The sequence below is a fragment of the Triturus cristatus genome, chromosome 7 (assembly GCF_964204655.1).
Source record: "Triturus cristatus chromosome 7, aTriCri1.1, whole genome shotgun sequence".
NCBI lineage: Eukaryota > Metazoa > Chordata > Amphibia > Caudata > Salamandridae > Triturus > Triturus cristatus.
The window spans coordinates 648633449-648654261 of record NC_140590.1 but is presented as its reverse complement, the minus strand read 5'-3'; the positions used below and the strand labels follow the sequence as shown (position 1 = coordinate 648654261).

Here is a 20813-nt window from a genome sequence, read left to right as displayed (position 1 = left end):
CAGGATGCAGGAGGCCATCAGGCCCAGGAGCCGGAGGGTCATCCTGACCGAAACCCGGGACAGAATTTGAAAGATCGGAATGATAGCCTGAATATCCCGGACTCGCTGCTTGGGAGGATAAACCCGAAACAGTGTAGAATCCAGAACCGCTCCAAAGAAGGGGAGCTTCTGAGAGGGACTCGGGTGCGACTTCAGCACATTGACGGAGAACCCCAGCAAATGCAGGAGGTCGGCCGTAGTCTGGAGGTGGGTGACGACTCCCTGGAGCGAACCCGCCTTCAACAACCAGTCGTCGAGGTAGGGGAAGACTGACACCCCCAACATGCGCGGGTGAGCTGCGACCACCGCCATCACCTTCGTGAACACCCGAGGGGCACTGGTAAGGCCGAAGGGGAGCACGGCAAACTGAAAATGCTCCTGGCCTACCGTGAACCGCAGGCAACACCGGCAGGACGGGGGTGTGAAAATAAGCGTCCTGCAAGTCCAACGCCACCATCCAGTCTCCAGGGACGAGGGCAGCCAGGACTTGAGCCAGAGTCAGCATTTTGAACTTCTCCTTCCGGATGAAGCCATTGATGTTCTGGAGGTCCAAGATGGGGCGTAGGCCCCCTTTGTCCTTCTTGGGGACCAGAAAGTAGTGGGAATAACAACCACGTCTTACTTCAGGCCCAGGAACGCGCTTGACGGCCCCCTTGGCCAAGATGGCCGTAACTTCCTGCTGGAGAAGCACCAAGTGATCTCCCGACATACGGTGACACCGAGGCGGCATGGCTGGAGGGGAAGACTGAAAGGGAAGAGAATAACCCTTGTGGATCATCTGCAACACCCACTCGTCCGATATGATGTCGCGCCAGTGGGGGAGATGGAGGCAGACACGGCCACCCACCGGCGTGGGCTGCTCCACAAAGCTCAGATTAGGAAGGTCTGGAGGTAGAAGCAGCGGGGGCGGAGGTGGACTGCCCCCCCAAGCTGATTCCCAGAGCCGCTCCTGCGGAAGCTGCGTCCGCGCTGAGGCTGGTTCTGCACAGGCTTTTTGAAAGAACGTGCCTGGGCGCACCTGCCTTGTCCACGAAAGGAACGAAACCCAGGAGTGGCTGGGCTCTTAGTGGAAAGACCCAAGGACTTGGCCGTGGCCCGCGAGTCCTTACAGCGCTCCAGCGCACTGTCAGCCTTATCGCCAAACAGGCGAGTGCCATCAAAGGGCATGACCATGAGCGAGCTCTGGACATCAGGCGAGAACCCAGTGGACTGCAACCAAGCGTGGCGACCCAGTGCCACAGTCGTAGAAATCGCCCTGCCCAACGAGTCAGCGGTGTCTAAACCACACCGAATGGCAAAATTTAGCCGCATCCTTACCCTCAGCAACTGCCTGGGAAAGCACAGCCTGGACCTCCTCAGGACACTGAGGCAACACCTGAGCAACCGTGTCCCACACTGCGAGGGAAAAGCGGCCCAACAAACAGGCGGTGTTCATCGACCGCAGCCCCAAGCTGGCAGACGAGAACAACCGCTTACCAAACTGCTCCAGCTTCTTAGAGTTCTTATCAGGTGGAGCCATGGGAAAGGCACTCTGCGACGTCGAGGCCTGAATGACGAGGCTCTCAGGCGTGGGATGAGTGGTCAGAAACACGGGGTCACCCGGCGCCGGGCGGTGATGCCTGGCGACATTCTTATCCACAGGGGCCCCTGTGGCCGGCCGCAACCAAGTGCCCAATAGGACGCCGGTGAGGGCGTCGTTGAAGGGAAGCAGTGGCTCCAACGAAGTCGAAGCCGTCTGGAGCACCTCAGTAAGGAGGTTAGTTTTGAGGGCTACCGTAGGAAGATCAAGATTGAGGACCTCAGCAGCCCGACCGGGCACCATCATGTAGGAAGCGTCCTCCTCCATCGTAGGCGGGGGAGAGGCAAACCCCGGGTCAGAAGAGACATCGAGGTCGCCGGCGTCCTCCAGATCGTCCACCCAGTCCTGTTAGGAGTCACATTGACGGGCAAGAGGGTCCTCGGACCCCTCCCAGTCATCCTCCACCTTCGTAGCAGGAGGAACCGGTCGCGGCGGCGGAGCCAGAGAGGGGACAAACGGCGTCGGAAACGATGCCGTCTCCCAATCCGGATCCCAGCCAGGGACGAAATGGTCCTGGAATCGGGGCAAGGGGGGAACAAACGGCACCCACTGCAGCACCAGAGGCGGAGCCGAGGGCGGCGCTGGAGCCGGCAGCGCTGGACCTCGTGGCGCCAGGGCCGGAAGCAACGGCGTAGGATCCTGTGGCGCCGAAGCCGGATCCGCTGGCAGTGCTGGCGGGCTAACAGGATCTGGACACGGGACCGCGGGGCCCGAAGGCGCGCCGGTGGGAGCTCGAGGCCTAAAAAGATGGTCCATGGTGGCAAGAAACTCTTGCATCTGTTCGGGAGTTGCCGACGGACCCGGGTAAGGCGAGTAGGCAGCGGGACTCCGCGGCTCCAAAGGGGCTGCAGGGGCAGAGCCCCTGTCCCCCTCGTCCGCATCCGAGGACCGGCGGGGGGACGTCAGAGAGCGAACACGCTTCTTTGACTTCTTTTTATGTCGTCGCTTACCGGAATCCGAGGGCGAAGACTTGGAGCCCGAGGAGCGACGACTGTGGCCCCGCGAGCGGTGTCGGGAACGGTCCCTGGACCTGGAGCGGCATTGGGACGAGTGCCGGACCTCCAGCAGCTTCCGGCGCCGCTCCCTCAAGGCCTTCGGGCCATGGCTCGACAGTACCGGCATGACCGGGAGTCATGGTCGGTCTCCAGGCAGTAGAGGCAAACATCATGGGGGTTCGCCACCGACATGTTGCGACTGCAGGCCCCACAAGACTTAAAGCCAGGCATCCCTATGTGCACCAGGAGGAAAAAGGGGGAGACAAAAGTCTCAAAAGAGTAGTCAAAAAGTGACTAAGGTACGTGCTCTAGCCGGATCTACGCTTGCTGGTGCGGAAAAAGTAACAACTTATGTCAGCGCACATGGGTGGCGCCTAAGTAGTCTCTGTGATGTCATCGCGGCGCTTACGATGCCAGCGATGGATGTGGAGCCGCATGAAGCCACCTACTGACGGGCAGGGGTACTGCTAAGCAAAACTTTCCGGATCCTGTCTGACGCCTGGGGATATTCTACGGTAAGGAATCTATCACTAAAGTGTCTCTTTCAGATAAAAACAGACAACCTATAAGGGCAACTTTTTCCTCAATAGTAGGAAGAAAGGTTGCTTGGGTCAGATTATCTTGGGGGGGGGGGGGAGGGGCATAGGAAGCAAGAGTTGATCTCTACACTCCAGTACATAGTGGCGAATAATGGGGGAGGAAGTGATGAAGGGAAATGTGAACTGATCGTGATCGGGAAGGTAGATCATGTAGTACAGTCCCTCCGGTCCTACCCGGGCCCTGCATGTGTATAGTGGTGAGCTGGGAAGGGGCACTGATTGCTGTCCACCAAATAACTAATCATGGGGTGGCAGGGGTAGGGTTCGATATGACTGAGTGGGCACTCGGGGACTGATCCGCATTTGATAGTAAATAATCGTGTAGTGGTTGCCAAATGTGTTGGTGTAGAGGCGCCTATCCCACTGAAGAGCAAATTTGCGTTTGGCCAATTTGAGCATCATGGCGGTAAATCATTTTATGTTTTTGGGAAGATCTAATACATAGGGCGAGAAGAGGTTATACTTCCAGATCCATCTCCAGAATTTGGGATAACTTAGAGAAGATCTCACCCCAATAAGTTGCTACAAATCTACTGGAACAAGACATGTGGAGAAAATCTGCTCCAGGAGTATGGCATTTCAGAAAATATGAGGAGGGCAATCAGTTATATTTGTGGTAATCAGAAGAATGTACACTTGTCGCAGAAACTTGAAGTACAGAAGTTTGTGGTGATGGTTGGACAACATTATCTGGGTTTGATTGCAGGACGCAGCCCACATCTTAGCTGTGAGGGGCCTCCCAAGGTCCCGTTTAACGGTCGATCTGAGTTTTGCATCTTGAGGTAGGAGCAATGCAACGCTAGCTCGATAAAGTCTGTACACCAGATGTATTCCATTGATATCACTGATCACTAACGTTAGGGGTGAACTTGTCTGGAGCTATTGGGCAGGTTAGTATAGTAGCCTGCAGGGTCTTGTGAATGCGGTGCATAATAAAAAGGTCTATGATTGAGGCAACACCGAAGAGCAGGTCTGTGGAGTGCGTTAGCGCATGTTCCTCTGAGAACAGATCCCCAAAGGTGTGGAGACTGTGTCGTGATAAGGAACACTTTACCAGCTTTTCACAGGTGATGGGAAGCCAGGGGATTTCAGTCCGTGTCAAGGCTGCAGAATAAAGAAGGGTCCCACCTAAAAGTCGCTGGAGCTTCCTCCATGGCCCAGCAAGTAGTGTATAGTGTTTGTACATCCTTGGGGTCCGAAGAGATCTCTTTTGGTAAGATGGACGCTAGCAGAGTGGGTGCAGCAAGTTCCATCGTGGGTTTGGTGTATAGTACAGTGGATAAAAGTCACTTGAAAACATTTACTAAAATTAAGCTTGTTGCTCAAAACAAAGTGTTGTCCTTAGTATAAAAAGTGTCCATTCATACCAATAATTTATCATGAACATTCTCGTTGAATGCAGAAGCGGAGAGCCTACACCATTTGTAAATATCAGTAATTTCTTAGTTATAGCATGTTCTATGTGATAAGAAGGTCTTCAAATCATCATTGCAGCTAGAAAGTCAGCCTTAACATCAACTCAACATTTCCAGTAGTATCCACTGATGCTCCAGGGACCTTCTACCCTGCCATGATCTTCATGCTAGTTGCTTAAATGTAACCACAAAGCTCTCGGAATTCATTCCAGAGGTAGCAACCACAGGTATACAGACAGCAAGTCACCTACTATTTCCAACCTTCAGTGCTACTCGATTAACAAGGAATGTTACTGTATACCTGTGGTCAATAAGATCAAACTATTTAATGGCCAGAGCATCCTAAATAACCTCAACAATTTAACAAAACCCAAGTTCATTTTAAACTGAAAACTTTACAATGAGTTGTATTACCTTTTTTTCATGGAGGTGCTCTTGAAGAAGCAGTTCCTGCTGAAACTTGATTTCTTTATCCTGAAATATAATAGATAAATTGGTCTTAGTATCTGCAAGCAAATACTGCACAATTTACAGTATCTCCGAACTATAAAGTGCACAAGAAGAAGCATGATGTTATTGGAGTCCAGTCTTTCACTAAGTCCTTCAAAGCACAACCTGTCTCAGAAATGTGCTTAAGGCACAGGACTGTGCCACATTCCATCTGTCTTACCTTTTGTCATTGCCTATGTGTAAAGAGATACAACTCGGTCACCAAGTGGGATGTGAAAGCATTGAAAAGAGCAAAGTGGGGTAAAGTAATATCACACATAGAAGGAGAAATATGGGTCTATGACATTTTATGATAACAAATGCAATTTTGGCTTTTTTAGCTGCAAGGGGTAAGAAATCGCTCAATATACTTGCCCATCTCTGTTATGGATGCCAGTATCCACTGAAGGTATCAATTTGAAAGTGTAGAATTAAATATTTTGAGTGTTTTGCTGAATATAAATACCAAAGGGAAACAACACAATTAACAATGGCCATGAAACTGCATCAAGCTAGAAATAATTTATATTAATTAAAAGAGGGTCACAGACACAAAAGGACACAGTTAGAAAAATCCTTTTTCTGAACGTGCTCAGTGAAAAAGTGACCACATGGTGGTGGCGGTGCTAAATTATAGACCACAAAATTATCAAAAGCAAAAGAACAGTGATACTCCAATGAAGTACAGGAAATAATTCTGCAAATGTATGGCTAATCAATTGCTCCGCGATTTCATTTACAACTGTCAATAATTTGTCTATGACCTTTCTTTTGTGTTTGGTCACATTTCTGGTTATAACTGCCACCACCAGCACCGTGTGCTGTTCTTCCATATGTAAATATCTATCAACCAGTTAAAAGACGTCTATTTTATGTTACCAACTCAAATGATCTGGTATAGTCAGGTTACGCCTCCTATTGTTTTACAGCTATTATTTTAATTAAGAGAATATGGGGGATCATTGGGCAGAATTAAACCTGGAAGTTTGCTGACGATGAATATCTGTAGCATTTGCAATTTATATTAATAGGGTAAGAGTAACAAGCAAATTCAAAACATCAGCCTGCAACCTTTACATACTAGTATACCACTTAGTAACGCACCTCCGGAGAACGATTTACAAAGTGTAATGGAATACATGCTAATTAAATAGGGCATTATCACTGTCCCTGAGTATCACAGACATGCTTAATTGTGCTTTATTTGTATGTGAACGGTAAGGATTATGTAATTAAAGATTTTAATGTCTGGAAGATCACTTGCCTAAGATACCAACCGTAGGAACATCTCCTTAAAGTCATGAGTGCCAGGTTATTACCAACTATTGCATATGGCCGAGTGGCATAACACAGGCCCCCTCGGTACGAGGGGGCCCAAAGCTTCTCTGGCCGGAGTGCTCCTGACTTAGTCCGAAGGGGGCCCCTCCATGTACCTTGCAGGGGGGGCCCTCAAGTTTCGTTATGTCAGTGATATGGCTCATCTATCACCAAGGGAAAAGACTCTAAATTAATGGATCTATTATTAATCAAGGCATGCAAGTCTGTAATTGGGATTCCTACAAAAATCGGCCAAGCAGAAATCCGCTTGGAGTCTGGTCTTCGAAGACAATCCTTGGTGGCGCAAGGGTCATTTTTGAAGTGTATTCATTCACTGTCCAATCCGAACTTGGCTCCTTAGCCAATAACTGTTGGTATGAAATAAATCACTGAGAATATGCTGGGGATTGGAGATCGAATATGCTACTTACCAGTATGCATCTGTTCTTGGCATGTAGGGCTGCTGACATTAATATCTGTGCATAGATCGCCGCCTAGTGTTGGGTCCGGATGATTGCACATTGTTGTCCTGGAAGAGTCTTCGAAGTATCACGAGATAGGTGGCTCCTCCCCTGGACTACAGTGCGCATGGGCATCCCCTCCATCCTTAGATTGTTTTTCGCCATTGTGGTATAGATGCAGTGTAATACAGTGAATGATGACCATGCTAACTAGTAATTACTGAATGCTACCGCTGCTACAGGCGCCGGGGAGGAGGGTGGGCGATATGAATGTCAGCAGCCCTACATGCCAAGAACAGATGCATACTGGTAAGTAGCATATTCGGTTCGAGGCATGTGGGCTGCTGAATTCATATCTGTGCATAGATTATATAGCAGTCCCTCCATTTAGCGGCGGCTTCCCGTGCCAGCTGCAGCAGTCTGAAAAAGAGTTTTGAGAACAGCCTGTCCTACAGCTGCCTGCTGTCTTGAGTGTACATCTACACAGTAGTGCTTGGTAAATGTATGTATAGTGGACCATGTGGCTGCTCTACATATCTCCTCTAAAGGAATATTTCCCAGGAAAGCCATGGAGGCCCCTAACTTCCGTGTGGAGTGGGCTCTTGGAGGAATTGTTAGTGTGCGCTTAGCTTTTTCATAGCAAATCTGTATACACTTAACGATCCACCTAGCTATTCCTGCTTTGGAAATGGGGTTGCCCTTGTACTGTGGAGAAAAGGCAACAAACAGTTGTTTTGTTTTCCTGAAATTTTGTGTTCTGTCAATATAGTACAGGAGAGCTCTTTTGATATCAAGTGTGTGGAGCATTCTCTCTGCTACATTCTCAGGATTAGGATAAAACACTGGTAGTTCTATGGATTGGTTCATATGGAACTGCGAAATTACCTTGGGCATGAAAGTAGGGTTGGTGCGTAGTACGACCCTGTTAGCATGAACCTGTATAAATGGCTCTTGAATGGTTAGTGCCTGAAGTTCACTAACTCTTCTTAGGGAAGTAATGGCAACTAGGAAAGCTACTTTCCATGTTAGAAATTGAATCTCACAAGAGTGTAGAGGTTCAAAAGGTGGTCCCATCAGTCTGGTGAGGACCACATTTAGGTTCCAGACTGGTGAAGGAGGGTGTCTTGGAGGAATCACACGTTTGAGTCCCTCCAAGAAAGCTCTGATGGCAGGCACTTTGAACAGTGAGAGGTGCTGCCTGTTTTGAAGGTAAGCTGCCAGTGCGGTTAAATGTATACGGATGGAATTGTATGCTTGATTGCATCGGTATAAGTGTAATAGATAACAGATAATGTTTTGCGTTGATGCATCCAGTGGATTGATGTCATTATTTTTACAATAAATGACAAATCTTTTCCACTTAGCCGCGTAGCAGGCTCTGGTAGTGGGTCTCCGTGCCTCCCTGATGATATTCATACATTCTGGAGGCAAGTTTAGGTAGCCAAATTCTAAGATCTCAGGAGCCAGATCGCCAGGTTCAGCTGTTGCGGATCTGGGTGCTGAATCTCGCCATGGCTCTGCGTTAAAAGCGTGGGTGTTAGCCGTAGTCGTTGATGCGGTACCACGGAGAGTTCCAGAAACGCGGTGTACCGTGGTTGGCGTGCCCACGTTGGAGCAACCAGGATGAGCGTCATTGAGTGTTGCCTCAGTTTGCGTGCCACCAGCGGTATTAATGGTGCTGGGGGAAAAGCGTACGCGAATCTGCCTGACCAGTTCATCCATATTGCATTGCCCTGCGACTGTGGATGTGGGAACCTGGCGGCAAAGTTTTGGCATTTTGCGTTTTCCCTTGTGGCGAATAGGTCTATCTCTGGATGACCCCACCGTTGGAAGTACGGTTGGAGTACTGATGGATGTATCTCCCACTCGTGTATTTGGTGGCTGTGTCTGCTGAGCAGATCCGCCATCTGGTTGTCCTTGCCCGGGAGGTGTTCCGCCATGAGGAAGATGTTCCTCTGAATGGCCCACTTCCACATGCTCTGAGCCAGATGAGACAACTGTGGGGAGTGTGTCCCTCCCTGCTTTTGTATGTAGTACATGGCGGTCATGTTGTCCGTCCGGATCAACACGACTTTGTTGCGCAAGTGTACTTTGAATGCCTTCATTGCAAGGAAGATTGCCATGAGTTCCAGAAGGTTGATGTGCATCCTCCTTTGCTGTGTCGTCCATAGTCCCTGCACTGTGTAATTGAGTATATGAGCTCCCCATCCCTGGAGAGACGCGTTTGCCGTCAGTATGATTTGTGGGACAGGCCCTCGGAACGGTCAGCCCTTGCAAAGGTTTTGTGGATTCCACCAATGCAGAGAGTTGTATGCCCGACCGCTCACCAACACTAGGTCCTTCAAGTGTCCGTGAGCCTGATTCCACTGACGTGCCAAGCACTCCTGAAGCGGGCGCATATGTAACCTTGCGTTCGGGACTATGAAGATGCAGGAGGCCATCATGCCTATCAACTGCATAAACACTCGTGCCGGTAGTGAGTGTTGAGGTTTGAACTTTGTTATGAGCAACTGCATGCTGTTGATCCTTACGGAATTGGGCTGTGCCTTGGCTGCCAGAGTGTCTATGGTCGCGCCTAGGTACTGCTGTACGTGGGTGGGTAGAAGGTGGGACTTTGGATAATTCAGGGAGAAGCCAAGGCTGTGAAGAAGGTGAATGGTGTGGGTTACGTGGTTGGCACACTGCTGGGCCGACCTTCCCTGGATAAGCCAGTCGTCCAGATAAGGATAGACATGTATGTGCTGTCTCCTTAAGTGCGCCGCCACTGTTGCCAGGCACTTGGTGAACACTCTGGGTGCCGTTGTTACTCCGAAAGGGAGGACTTTGAACTGGTAATGTTGGTTGAGAACAGTGAACCTGAGATATTTTCTGTGTGATGGGTGTATGGGTATATGGAAATACGCATCTTTGAGATCTAGTGTCGCGAGAAAATCTCCTTGTTTGAGCAACGGCAGCACCTGTTGCAAGGTGAGCATGTGAAAATGCTCTGACGGAATGTAACCGTTTAGAGGTCTTAAATTCAGTATGGGTCTGAGAGACCCGTCCTTTTTGGGGATCAGAAAATACAATGAGTACACTCCTGATCCCTGTTCTTCTGCTGGCACGAGTTCTATGGCTCCTTTTTGGAGCATACTGAGAACTTCCTGGTGGAATTGTGGAAATATGGATTTTTATGGTCAGTTATGTCCCCTATCTTGGACCCCAACGGTTCCATGTATAAATCACAAGTACATGTATGTTCCCTCCAGTTCCAGTTATGAAGACGCAAATACATGTGCGTCCACCGTTAACATGTCCTCTTTCAGATCCGCCATGAATGGGCCGGATATTCCATTCCTAAGTACGAAAGGCCACCGGCTTTATATGGTTCACTTATGCCATTTTACAGTTCAGGCGAGTAGGCCCTGATTCTGCCATCAAGCTTTTCCTGCCTTCTGCCTCTGAAAGCTCCAGTCTGAGCCTGCATCTGTGACCATGAACTTTGTCTCATTCCCTGCGCGGCTCACGGTGCCTGACATCAGCTCGCTGCCTGCCAAAAACTGTATTTCACCTTCGAAATTATCTGCTCCGCTCCCTGCCCAATGCATTCCTGTCTAGTAGTTTAAGTAAACATTCTTCCAGCTACCGAGCAAAGGCCCGGCTTCTCTGTCTTTATGCAAGTAATTCATAGCCCTATTACCATGGAAGACTTCTGCCCTCGCATCTAGTGTAGACACTTAGACGCTTGTACACGCACTAACAGTCAGTATAGTCAGTATAGAATAAGATTCTACTCTAAGAGACCTCTCTTTTGGATAACATAGTTCTTTAAACATAGGATGTTAGATATGATTTGGGATTAGGTTGACTTGACCCTCCAGACATCTGTCGCCACATGTAGAGTTAAATGTCAAATCCCCTTCACCCCCTAGTCGCACGTCAATCATACGTCATGCTGCTGCGCGCGCATTTCTGCCAAGTATTTCTGCTGACATTGCAAAATTCTTTCATGGAACCACCCTATTATGACATCATACCTGATGACGTTCTTTAATTACACCCAGTTATGCCCACTTTTGCTACGCATGTATGTTCTATCTCTGCTATCAATTGTTACGCCTCCTGCATTTGCTTTACTGTAATGCCTATTGTATAAAAGTAATTACTTATCAATAAAGTATGTACTTCACTTCCTGAGCCTCCGTGGTGATGGAACCTGGAGTCCACGATTTTGAAATCGTCCATTGGAATAAAGCCCGTTCCTAACCTCTAATATCACGGATTTTGCCTCTTATTTTACTGAGCTATTTTTATTATTTTTCTGTATCAAATTAAGTCCCGGTAATTAAATTATTTACCACAAGAATGGCGCCCGAACAGGGACACTTTCTCATCTCACGCGCCGGCGGTGCGTTGCAGGCCCGGTCTCCTGCCACAGCTGGACGGACAACAACGCGTACCAGCAGGATTTCCTGTATCTCCCTCCGGTCAAGCGGGGGCGACTGAGGCTGCGATCAACACCCAGACGAGGCGGTGAGAAGTGCGAAGTATCCCAACCAGAGCCTAGCTGAGAGAGCAAGATCCGAGGTATACAGAGGCCCACCAGGTTTCCGATGTCCCGAAGTTTCCGAAGTTTTCGAGTCGAGTCCAGTCCAGTTCAGTTCAGTTCCGTTCCGAGGCCTTCCGTTCCGAGCTACCCGGTGAGTACCATTACTGGGGAGGCGTTCTGGCGTGCACATAAGTTGTGCCGATCCAGACGGGTTTGGGTACACAAATCCGGTCTGCACTGTTTTAGCAGTGTATCTGTACTGTTTAGCAGTATATCTAGTATATCAAGTATATAAAATTCAGAATAATTCAGTTAATGCCGAGAATTATGTTTTGTGATTAAGTTTTCTTAGATCGTCATCATCATTGTTGCTCATTTAAAACGTTAAATGTTAAATGTGTTAATACGTCCTGCATATTGTGGTGTGAATGACTGTTCATTAATGTGTTTGTTGTATTAAGTTTTTTCAAGACCAAGTATCAGATCAGTTCTCAGTATGCCGCTCTTTTCGAAACTAAGACAGATCACAACTAGAAAAGGGGTACTCGAAGAAGCTGTTCCCATTCCTCCTAGGGACACTCCAGGGTACTTCATGTATCATAAACATGGCCTAGACGCCATATTATTTCTTGATCTATGGGTAGACTACACTAAGGAATTACCAGAAAGTCAGAGGTGGCCCGCAGCTGGGACCTGGGATGCAGATTGCATCGTGAAAGTAGAGGAAGAATTATGGAAAAGGAAAGCTAGACAATCACAGAAAGACGCCATTGAATTATGGCGTAAAGAATCGTATAGACGTACAGAAAAAGCACGTAGACAGGAAGAGAGGAGTAAGGAAAATTCAAATAAAGTCCGAGAAAATCTGTTAATTGAGGAAGGTACACGAGTGAAATCAGAACAAGTAGACAGACAAAGAAATGCCCTTATGAATGGTATGTATCCCCTTCTGGCCGAGGGATTACCTAAGGCTACTCCGAAGATACCAAAAGACTTGCCACCCCCATTGTTCCCAATAAAAATGCATCCCAAGGGGCATCCTAGAACAGCAGAAGATGTTTTTCTTTCCTCATATTTAGATGACGCAGCTCCCGAGTATGCTAACCCCGCCCCACATAGACCGTCTGCCGGGGAGGTTCAACGCCAAGACCCTGTATCGGTATCCTTACAGCATCAAATCCTGACACAAGTTCCGGCAAGCACATCTGTTTCCACATCTGTTCCTACAGCTACTCCTACAGCTGTGTCCACACCTATAGTTGCTGTATCACGTTCAACGAATCCTTTCACGTCCGATACCCCAGACGGGGCTACCGGAGGTGCTACCAACATTTTTTCTACGCCACCCAGAATAAATAAACTTACTTTTCAAGAATCAGCACATCCACGTACCCCCAAACTCATAAATTCCCGCACGCTTAAGGAACTTCTAGTAGATTGTAGATATGACCCTGTGCCCGGCAAAGAGGACGAAATGGTCCTGGCCTCATTACGTATCAGACGAGCTGCGATGTATTTAGGAAAGCTACCAGGAATGACTATGCATTTAGACAATATATATCATTATGTCCAAACAGGGCGAGATTCTGAATGTATTAACAGAGCTATGGAATACCAGAAAGTGGAGATACAGGGGGAACTGTTACGTTTCCTCATAAATTGTGTAATCAGAAATCAAGACCGACCGGGGGTAGATCCGGAAATAATGCAAACCCTTACCAGATGGAGCCAGAATATATCAGAGGGGAGACATGATAGGCAAAAATGTATAATCGCCATGTGCCGAAAGATCCGTAAAGAAATAGAACACCTACACGAAGAGAGATTAACGGTAGACCAGTTTGAACAAGATGAGGAGGAGGAAGGATCAGGACTGCCCACAGGACAGTCAGAAACCATAGCCTATGTAGGTAGAGGAAGATCTTGTAATAGTACTAGATGTTTCACTGACCCGATATGTCCGGTATGTCCAGATAATAACAGGAATTTCCAAACACCTATAATAAATATAAGGTCCCCCGAGCATTCGTTCCAAACCGCTGACAAATTACTCCGAGAACGAAGGGGTTATCATTTTCTCGATTCTATGGATGAACAAGAATTAGCCAGGTCAGCCGTTCAGTGGGTTGACAGTCCCGGAAAATATGGTGATGATACAGTAGCACACACATTTTTGAACCTCACCCCAGATGAACAGCGTTTAGCTGGGATTTATATGATTCAACAACTTCTTATACTTTATAAAAGCCAACATTCCGATCCTGGTCCGTTACCTGATATATTGACTGAATTACTCACGAATAGATGGAGAGGTTCAGGTACTAAATTAATTAGAGAAATACTAGAATCAAGAAAGCAGTACATTCTTTTTGTATGCCCAGAACGTGTCTCACTGCCCATCAAGGAAAGAACGACGTATTACATGGACAGACAGAATCCCTTACGAGAAGTACACCCAATAAAGGGCGAGGACAATCAGTTTAAACGTGTATATGTATATACGCCCATATCGAAAATAGAATTGTTAGAAATGAAGAAAGTGGTACCCAGTCATGACAAAGACCCAGCGGGTTTCCACCGAGAAATTAAAGACATGTTACTCATGGGAGAGTATACCTATCCCGACATTATGACAATATTAAAGGTATTAATGCCTGCTGGCATTTATGAGAAACTCAAGGAAAAAGAGTGGGAGGTAGGAGACCAAAAGATAGACTGGACAGCATTAGAAAATGAAGAAAGGGCCCGAGGTCCAGGTTCAGGGCTTGGGGATAAAACGAAAGCACTACCAGGTTTACTAGTACAGGTACTGCCACGTTTATTAACCACGAAAAAAGAAGACTGGGGTGCAATATCAGCCTGTAAACAAAAGCAAGATGAAGACACTAGTGATTTCTATGCCCGATTCGAAAAATGTTTTGGTATAAATAGTGGTATAAAAGCAAGTAGCGAATCATACCCACATTTGTTTGTGACAAAATTAGTTGAAAATTCCTTGCCCCAGGTGAAGAATCGAGTATTAAAATTCGAGAGTACCTGGCAAGGTAATACCCCATCACAAATGTTACAAATGTTACAGTACCATTACAATAGAATCAGAGAGGAACAAGAACATGAACAGAAACGCATGAAAGACACAAAAATGAAAATGCTAGTCTCCTAGACAGTTCCAGCTGAAGGTCATAAAAAGGGTACGACACAGTCCGGTGATTCAGCAGGACCTGTAAAAGGGACATGCAACTATTGTAAACAACCAGGTCATTACATACACGATTGCCCAGTCTTGAAGCGTAATATCGCCACAGGTAAAACACAAGAAAGACCACGGCCACCTAGACAGGATCAGAATGAACAAGGAGCATTGCAGCATGCACAGTCCATGCCAGCTCCACAACAGTCTATACAGTTTGTGCCAGCTGCACCAGCGCTGCCTGTTGCTGCCACACAAACTACGACACGACAGCTGTACCAGACCGCACAGTATGATTATCCTGATTATCAACGATACGCATGAACCAGCCTGGAGAGGGAAGTTGACTTACCCCTTATCGAGGTCCCTGTAGACCAAGAAGGACCTTATGTACATAGTGAATTATTAGGCCAAGATAGAAAAATTTTACTTGATACAGGGGCAAGTCGAACAACTATAAAACGTAGTGAAGTTCCAGGGGCACCCCTCTCAGGCTCACAGAATATTTCCCTTGGTTTTTCAGGAAAACCTATTGTTAATGAAGTATCACAGCCTCTTCCACTTACGATAGGACCTTTGACCCGAACTACAGATTTATTGCTTACTAAATCATGTCCAGAAAACTTGTTAGGTATAAAAACTTTGAAAGCTCTAGGAGCTATAATATGTTGTTCTCCGGAAGGAGTAAGATTGTTTTTACGTGATTTCAAAGGTCACTATGTGTCTCGAGACATGGATCCCCGACTGCAGACTTTACCTACACATTTATGGGCACAAGGCCCTACTGATGTGGGTTGCATGAACATTACACCATATCGAGTCACACTAAAGGCAGGAGTGGTACTACCACGAATGCAACAATACAAGTTACCCCCAGATGCTGTAATGGCTTTACTGCAAATCATTGACGAGCTTATTGGCCAAGGAGTGGTTGTGGAGACCGACTTCAATGTATGTAATTCACCGATAATTCCGATTCTTAAACGAACTGATCCAAAGGCTCCACCAGTATATCGATTGGTTATTGATCTGCGCGAATTAAATAAATGTATTGTACCACAATACCCCGTAGTTCCAGACATCTCTTCATTACTGACAGCTATTGATTCCGAAGCAACATTCTTTACTGTAATTGATCTCAAGAATGCCTTTTTCAGCGTCCCAATAGATCCAGAAAGTCAATACTTGTTCGGATTTAGTTTAAATGGACGAAGCTTTAAATTCACACGCGCACCCCAAGGATTTACAGAAAGCCCCAGCATCTATAGCCAAGCACTGAAACGAGAACTTGACAGTATACACATGCCCGTCAACACTGCCCTGCTTCAATATGTCGATGATCTGCTGATCACCGCTAGAAACGAACCTGAATGTGAGAAAGCATCACTGACGGTATTACAATTTTTGGCCGAAAAGGGGCACAAGGTGTCCCCTTCTAAGCTGCAATTCTGTGTACAGCGAGTTGTTTACCTTGGTCACTCGCTGTCCAAGGAGGGAAGGCAGCTTACACCAGATCGCATCCAGCTAATTGCAAATATGCCAATACCCAAGACACAAAAGGAGGTGCGGGCTTTTATAGGCCTCACTTCATATTGTAGGCAGTGGATCCCTCAATATGCATTTTTAGCAAAACCACTCATTCAATTGACAACACAGGAGGTAGCCACATCGACTGTTCTCCCTTGGACTCAGGAACATACACACGCTTTTGAAAGTTTAAAGAAAGCTTTATGTCAAGCACCTGTCCTAGCAACACCATGTTACAATAAACAGTTTACACTCTTTGTTACAGAACGCGAAGGTACTGCCTTGTCAGTACTCACACAGGAACAAGCAGGATCACACAAACCATGTGCCTATTTTTCTAGTACATTAGATCCCGTAGCTCAGGCTTTGCCTGCATGCCTAAAATCAGTGGCAGCAACAGCCTTAGCAATCAGACAAAGCGATGCCATAGTATTAGGACATCCATTGACAGTACAAGTACCACATGCAGTAGAGGTTCTCTTGAACCGCACACAAACACAACACTTGACTGTAGCACGACTCACGGGTTACGAATTAACATTGTTTCAGCCACATATAGAAATCAGACGTTGTAATACATTGAATCCTGCCACACTGTTACCTGTAAATGGAACAGACCCACTTGCACATGATTGTATTGAAGTTATCACTATCACGACGAAACCCAGGCAAGATTTGACAGACGTTCCATTGTCAGACCCAGACCTGACGTTGTATGTAGATGGTTCATGTATGAGAACAGGTACAGGAGAGTTAGTGGCCGCATATGCAGTCACAACAGATACTGAAGTCATTGAAACAAACTGTATAAATACCTTGTCAGCTCAAGCAGCAGAGCTTATTGCTCTGACACAAGCCTGTATTCAAGCCACAAATAAAAAAGTCAACATATACACTGATTCACGTTATGCATTCGGAGTTGTACATGACTTCGGCGTGCTGTGGCGAGAGAGAGGTTATTTAACTTCTCACGGTGCCCACATTCAGCACGGACCCCTCATCCATGCCTTATTAGATGCAATACATCTACCCACTGCAATATCAATTATGAAATGTAAAGCTCATACGAAAGTTATTGATATTATTTCTCAAGGCAATGATCTAGCTGACAGAACAGCTAAACAGACTGCTCAAACTCAAACATCCGACATGACAAAGACAATAGTCCCGACACCAACACATTGCATGATGGTTAAGGATCCCGCTCTTGATGTAATTGACATACAGACACATGCTACACCAGACGAAATAAAGAAATGGACGGAATTAGGAGGGATCCAAACGGACCAGGGATGGATGACGAAGGAGAAATCTGTATGGTTTCTTCCTGACTCTATGGTCCAAGCTATCATAAATACAATACACAGTCCAGCGCATCTAGGAGAGAAAGCTATGCTAGACAGCATCCAACACATTTGGTTCAACAAACATTTACGAGCAGCAGCTAAACAAAAAGTCCGTACCTGTATGATCTGTTGTCAGTTTAACCCAGGAAAAAGCATTCCCGTAGAACAGGGTGGATTTCAGCCTCCTGATCACCCTTTTGAAGTCCTCCAGATGGATTATATCCAGATGGAACGATGTCGAGGATTCAAATATGTTCTCGTAGTTGTCTGCGCTCTTTCCCGCTGGACCGAAGCTTATCCAGTATCAGATTACACTGCCCCGACCACTGCCAAGCAGTTAGTTCGAGAATTCTTCCCACGGTACGGTTTACCACGTGTTGTCTACTCAGATAACGGCCAGCCGTTCTCATCCGAACTAATGAAACACGTTTCACTTTTGTTAGACTATCAGTGGAAATTCCACTGTGTCCGACACCCCGAGGCAGCAGGTCTCGTGGAAAGACATAATCAAACTCTGAAAATTAGATTGTCCAAAATATGCAGGGAGAAAGGTGTCGACTGGGTAGTAGCGTTACCAGTTGCACTCTTTTACATGAGAATGGTAGCACACTCTCGAACAGGGCTATCCCCTTATGAAGTGATCTTCGGTAGACCACCAAATATGTGGGGGACGCCTATACCACGCAAAATAACTGATATTGACTGTAATATGCTGACAGATTACTTGGCTTCCTTGATGTCTGCACTACAATCTTGTCGTTCACAGGTAGCTGCAGCTTTTCCCGACAACACTGAGGTGAAACCCCATGACGTAATTCCAGGAGACCTGGTCTTAGTGAGGAACTTTGATCGGAAGTCTCAGCTGGACCCTAGGTGGAGGTCGCCTCAGCTCGTGTTATTAACGACGAGGACAGCCGTAAAGATCGAAGGTCGAAAAGGCTGGATACATTCAAGTCATATCAAGAAATTTCATGGACTACCATCGGATGTAAATACCACACCTCGTGTGTCTTCACCCATTGACTCAAAACTTCCTTTGGTTGAATCAAGTAATCACGAACAATATAAACTGAAACTCAGGTCTAACCAGTCAGGCAATTTGATTGTTTAAGTCCTCTCCAAGGTGAAGCGGTTGAATTTGTCTCTGACATGTATCCCTTAGACCTGAATAGAGAAAAAACCCGAAAAATGTTGAAACGACACGCATACTGTAAATCCCTGCGTAGTCATTGCACAGTGACGTTATTAATTTTGTTTTTCTTAAGTCTTTTAATAATTACTGCAAGTATATTGTTGCACATATGTTATCCTATTTCTAGACATGTTTATAATGTTACTGCTGAACATTCTTTTAGTGAATTACCTCCGCATGAATTGTCATATAGATTTGCGCTGCGCAATAACACTTTTATTAGTATGTTACATCATTCCCATCAGGTTAGCAATGCTACAAATTGTTGGATATGTGGCCGACTCCCTCCCTATCAGAACTATAAAGGAATTCTACCTCTCTTTCCATACCCGTTCACACACAACGGCTCCTGTGGAGCATGGTTTAGTTTAATTAATTCCCAAGATTCGAATTCTGCAGTTTATCAAGACAACGGGGTATGGGGAAATCTGAACTTAGTTTTACTTAAAGTCTGCCACCCCAACAAGGAGGGACTTCACAAAAGAACAGGAACTGATCTAGAAAATGAAGTATATGGATTAGGTAATTTTACGCTTAATCTCTTGATCTTGAATGTCGAATCCGAAGCTACTCCAATTTTGCCCGCCATGTCAGTATTTCCAGTAAAAGGTGAATTATGTGTAAGAAAGAATGGTTCCATACATATGGGCCATAGTAGATGCACCACTGTAATAGAATTTAGTGATCAAGGCAAGTCGACATCTAGAGCTTCCCGCCATTCCTATTTTATATGTGGTCAGACGGCATATATACGTCTGCCTCTAGATTGGGATGGTACCTGCTACATCGGATTCCTTTTGCCACCTGTTTTTCTAGCTCCTCCTGATTATCACAGAAATACTCAGTTAGTACACAATAGAGAAAGGAGAGATCTCCCAATAGTCGATTATACTGAGACCGCATGGGAAAAATACACAGATTTCAATAAAGGTCTCTTTCCCTATATAGGTACCGTTACTAATAGTAAGCTGATACGTAGATTAACTAGAACCCTTGAAGCAGTAGTGAATGAAACTATTTCCGCCTTAGGCAATTTAACAGATGAGCAGTCTGCTATGCGGATTGTTGTGCTTCAAAATCGTCTTGTCCTTGACGTCATCCTGGCCGATAGGGGCGGAGCTTGTAGGGTCATCGGATCAAGTTGTTGCATTTTCATACCAGAAAATTCGCCATCTGTATATAAAGCCATAACCCGCCTTCATAAGATTGTAAGCCAGATACACCAGAATCCAGGCACCTGGACTTGGTCCGGTTGGTTTTGGAGTGTATTATCTACCTTTGGATGGAAGGTCCTATCCTTCCTAGGTATTGGCTTTCTCATACTATTCAGTTGCTGTCTATGTCTACAATGTGGACCAGCGATCTGTGGTCTGTGTGCCACATCGTGTATTCCACCACCAAGATTTCATTCATCCCGGAAGAAGAAAAAAGAAGAACAAATGATGCTATATGAACAGATCAACGGATTGATGAAGATTGATATCTCTTAACGGGCAAGTAGGGGACAAGGAGGGAATGTGGAAATATGGATTTTTATGGTCAGTTATGTCCCCTATCTTGGACCCCAACGGTTCCATGTATAAATCACAAGTACATGTATGTTCCCTCCAGTTCCAGTTATGAAGACGCAAATACATGTGCGTCCACCGTTAACATGTCCTCTTTCAGATCCGCCATGAATGGGCCGGATATTCCATTCCTAAGTACGAAAGGCCACCGGCTTTATATGGTTCACTTATGCCATTTTACAGTTCAGGCGAGTAGGCCCTGATTCTGCCATCAAGCTTTTCCTGCCTTCTGCCTCTGAAAGCTCCAGTCTGAGCCTGCATCTGTGACCATGAACTTTGTCTCATTCCCTGCGCGGCTCACGGTGCCTGACATCAGCTCGCTGCCTGCCAAAAACTGTATTTCACCTTCGAAATTATCTGCTCCGCTCCCTGCCCAATGCATTCCTGTCTAGTAGTTTAAGTAAACATTCTTCCAGCTACCGAGCAAAGGCCCGGCTTCTCTGTCTTTATGCAAGTAATTCATAGCCCTATTACCATGGAAGACTTCTGCCCTCGCATCTAGTGTAGACACTTAGACGCTTGTACACGCACTAACAGTCAGTATAGTCAGTATAGAATAAGATTCTAC

The 20813-nt window shown here is 46.3% G+C and overlaps 1 protein-coding gene across 4 annotated transcripts in view; it reads right to left on the bottom strand.

Annotated features, from left to right (window-relative positions):
• The window catches only part of CEP112 (centrosomal protein 112), a 2536355-nt gene that overhangs the window by 1529183 nt on the left and 986359 nt on the right, over nt 1-20813 (bottom strand). For all 4 annotated transcript variants that reach the window (XM_085617276.1, XM_085617275.1, XM_085617278.1 and 1 more), the window contains one exon: nt 5042-5101. In XM_085617276.1, coding sequence (XP_085473402.1) covers nt 5042-5101 — 60 coding nt within the window. The remainder of the gene's footprint in view (nt 1-5041; nt 5102-20813) is intronic.